General features: G+C 43.9%; 1 protein-coding gene across 1 annotated transcript; it reads right to left on the reverse strand.

The window, feature by feature from the left end:
* Positions 1 to 1396: 1396 nt before the first annotated feature.
* Positions 1397 to 2540, reverse strand: LOC103811492 (olfactory receptor 4S2-like; the record flags this gene model as incomplete). The annotated part of the gene is given in 3 exon segments (XM_009084468.1): positions 1397 to 1503; positions 1506 to 1778; positions 1979 to 2540. Coding segments are annotated over 3 exon segments (942 nt in total), but the record flags the coding sequence as incomplete, so codon positions are not given.
* Between the last annotated feature and the right edge of the window lie 1595 nt (positions 2541 to 4135).

Genomic DNA, 4135 nt, shown 5'->3' on the forward strand with positions numbered 1-4135 from the left:
TGTCTTGGGATGGGAACACCTTGTAACTTCCAACCCTACTTAAGTCACGTTAAGGTGTAACATAGGTTCAGGTGTTTATAGGGAACATAAGTGAAGAAATAAAGGTTGGTGGCATCAGGCAGGTATCTGGTATCACTCAGCTGATCTGGTGGCTTTCTGCTGCTGAGGTAGGGTCAGGGTCTCTTGTCTCATTGTGCTGCATGAGCTGTGTAGTGAAAGGGTATCTACAAATAGCACCAGCTTCTCCCCACTAAGAAACCCCATAAAGCGTAAGATAGATCATGGAATCATAGAATGGTTAGGGCTGGAAAGGACCTTAAAGACAATCTAATTCTGACGCATCACAATGTCATTTATCAGTGTCAGCTTTGGCTGGCAGTGCCCTGATTTGGTCTTTCATTATTATGTTTCTCCTCTTCCCTCCTGGAATAGTACATGTACAAGCTTTTCCTATGGAAAACATGCTTCTTGCCTTGTGACGGTGTATAAATTGTGCTCTGTTGGGCTAGGACTTGACTACTGGAATAGTTCCGCAGTGATTCTGTGTTTTCAATTTGCACATGGATTTGTGCCTCCAAATCCCCCCTTTGGTGACTCCTTCATTTCTTACAGTCAGAAAAGTGTCTGTCATTAATTCTATGATCCTGTATTATCTAAACATGAAGACAAAGAAGCTGAGTCAGAGCCGAGGAACAGAGGCAATGGTTGGAGGGATGATGTCAGTGAGAGAAGTAGATAGAATAAGAGAATAATAAGGAATTGTAGAATAACTGTTTGAGTTGGAAGGGACCTTAAAGACCATCTCATTTCTACCCCCTTTACATGAGCAAGGACACCTTCCAGTAGCCCAGGTTGCTCCAATCCCCATCCAACCTGGCCTGGAACACTACAGGAAGGATTTGTTTTGGTGGCAGGGGAGGGGGGAGAAGTTTCCCTCCCATTACCTACATCAGCTAATTAACCTGGCACTTAATACCAGTTTTGGGAGGTTTTGACATTGTTTGTTTGTTTGTTTGTTTGTTTGTTTGTTTGTTTGTTTGTTTGTGGGATACCCTACCTGGACAACACTTTCAGTCTTTTTGACAGTATTTATGCAAACACCGATGTGCAGTTGCTGCTCAGAAGTCCCTGGTCTGGACCTGTGCTTGTTGACAAGGAATGGAAAGGGAATGTCGGTTTGTCACAGAGTCCACAATGTTTTTCCCTTCAAAAAACGAAACTTTAGTGCCTTCCTGATAGCAGCAGGAGCTGACATCAAGCTGTTCTTTGACAGGCAGGTCTTGGGGAATTGTCATTAAAGAAATTCTAGTAAAGAAAGATGCTTAATTTTCTCTGATCCTTTGCAAACACGACCACAGTACTACACCTTTCCATTTTCACTTCCCACTTTTCTCCTCTACAGTTTTCTCATGGTGCTCTTCACCTCCTCATTTCTGAGTGTGTAGATGAACGGGTTCAGCATGGGTGTGATAACAGTGTAGAACACAGGCGTGTTCTTGTCCTCCAACAGATCAACGGACGGATGTAGATGAATATGCATGGCCCAAAGAACAGGATCACCACAGTGATGTGGGACCCACAGATGGAGAGCACCTTGTGCCACCCTGCAGATGTTTGCCCTCTCAAGGAAACCAGGATGACAACATAAGACATGACCAAGATGAAGAAAGAGCTCAGAGTTACTACCCCACTGTTGGCAACAAGAGCACTGGCCACAGCATGGGTGTCACTACAGGCCAGATGTAGCAGGGGCTGGACATCACAGAAGTAGTGGTCAACTTTGTTTGGGCTACAGAAGGGGAGCAGAGCAGTCAGAAGGGTCTGCATGATAGCATGCAAAAAGGCTCCCACCCATGAGCCCATCACCATGAGGAGATGAAGAAAGAGCTCAGAGTTATCACCCCACTGTTGGCAACAAGAGCAATGGCCACGGCATGGGTGTCACTACAGGCCAGGTGTAGCAGGGGCTGGACATCACAGAAGTAGTGGTCAACTTTGTTTGGGCTACAGAAGGGGAGCAGAGCAGTCAGAAGGGTCTGCATGATAGCATGCAAAAAGGCTCCCACCCATGAGCCCATCACCATGAGGCCACACGTGTGGCGAGTCATTAGGGTGGTGTAGTGGAGAGGTTTGCAGATGGCAACATAGCGGTCGTAGGCCATCACTGTCAGGAGGAAGATCTCTGTGCAGCCAAAGAAGTGAAGCCCAAACAGCTGCACTAAACAAGCCCCAAAGGAGATGGTTTTATTTTCTGTGAGGAAGACTGTGATCATTTTGGGAGCTGTGACAGAGGAGTAACAGATATCCACAAAGGACAGGGAGCAGAGGAAGATGTACAAGGGGGAGTTCAGTCATTGGCTGCTAATTACAGTGATAACTATCAGCAGATTTCCTGCCACAATGATCATGTAGAAAAGCAGAAACATCACAAAATATATTTTCTGAGCCACTTGATTCCCTGAGAGGCCCAGATGGATGAATTCCTTCACACTGCTGGTGTTGTCCGTGTTAAATCCATTGGGTGATATGCAAAGCAGAATCTAGGAACATGGAAAAATAAAGGCGAAATGATGAATCGTTTTTTTGCATTAAAAAGGATTTCTTTACCAGAAGTGCATTCACACTGAGAAGTATCTAGCATTAGCATTAAATTGATTAGCAATAAATTTATCAAGGTTTTTTTGGGGGTTTTGTTGGGGTCTAGTCCTTCCTCCTCTATGTATTTAATTTTCCTCGCAAGAGCCATCAGCCACAGAATCACAGAACCCTGGAATGGTTTGGGCTAGAAGGGATCTTTAAGGAAATGATGAATCGTTTTTTTGCATTAAAAAGGATTTCTTTACCAGAAGTGCATTCACACTGAGAAGTATCTAGCATTAGCATTAAATTTATCAAGGTTTTTTGGGGGGGTTTGTTGGGGTCTAGTCCTTCCTCCTCCATGTATTTAATTCTCCTTGCAAGAGACATCAGCCATAGAATCACAGAACCCTGGAATGGTTTGGGCTAGAAGGGATCTTTAAGACCATCTAGTTCCAACCCACTTGCCACAAGGCAGGGATGCCACCCACTAGATGCTTCTGGGACTGGATCTATCTGATTCAGGCTGCTGTTTTGTGATTTAAAATGATGGAAAATCAGAAACTCCTGTGCAGGCAGAAAGCTGATCAAACATACCCAGGAAATGCAGAAATGGAGAAAAGCCCAAATTTCTCTCAAAGCCACAAAGTGAAGCCTACAGAGGAAGTTGGGAAAGCTCAGGACTTTGCCTGTGCTTACAGCTGTGCTGGCAGGAGGTAAAGATATCCAAGAAAGGGGGGGAAAATTTATGTGTCTTCTCTCTACAAGTGGTAGAGGTACATGATATAATGCAATTGCAGTATGAAATAAATACAGTGTGAACTGTTATAACTTCAAAAAAAAGGATTGGAAATTGCACCATCTCCTTACTGTAAGTGTTTTTTTCCCCTAAAATCTCAAGTAGTTAATGGGAAACAGAATGAAATAACCTAATGTGGGACAGCAGAACTAGCTCTGTCCATGGTTTTGGCCAAAGAGAGCCAGAGATGGTTGATAACTTCAGTGGAAATATGTTTTTGTATTTTCATGTTTATTCAAGAAGAAGGATGGAAAAAGGAGGAAAGGAAATTGGGAAAAGTAAAGAAGAGGAAGGGAAAGGATCCAGAGAACCTGGACAATTTACCTCCTCTGTGTTCGGAGACCAAATTGTTTGTGGAAGAGCTGTATGATTTTATCTCCTCAACACCTTCCCTAGTAGGAAAGAATTAGAGCCCAGGGTCTTTAAAGAATACAGAACAGCTCCTGTAAAGCTTACAACACTTGCTTAGGAGGTGCCTTTGACTTTTATAATCCCATTTCATTTAATTTCTTGCTTTCCTGTGTCCTGGTGTTTCCTGCCCATACGAGAGCTGCTTTGGTGGCACTGAAGGATGTACACACAACCCAGCAAGCAGAGAGAAGGCTGAAAAGAAAACTGTTTAAGGAGCATTCCTCAACCCTCTCCAGGGAAATCTCCTACCTCAAGGGATTAATTCCCTGTTTGTGTAGCACTCCTCAACCCTCTTTAAGGAAATCTCCTATCTCAAGGACTCTTGGGGCTGAAGGAAGGAGGACTCTT

This window comes from Acanthisitta chloris, unplaced genomic scaffold (genome assembly GCF_000695815.1).
Source record: "Acanthisitta chloris isolate BGI_N310 unplaced genomic scaffold, ASM69581v1 scaffold21801, whole genome shotgun sequence".
In the NCBI taxonomy this organism is placed as follows: domain Eukaryota; kingdom Metazoa; phylum Chordata; class Aves; order Passeriformes; family Acanthisittidae; genus Acanthisitta; species Acanthisitta chloris.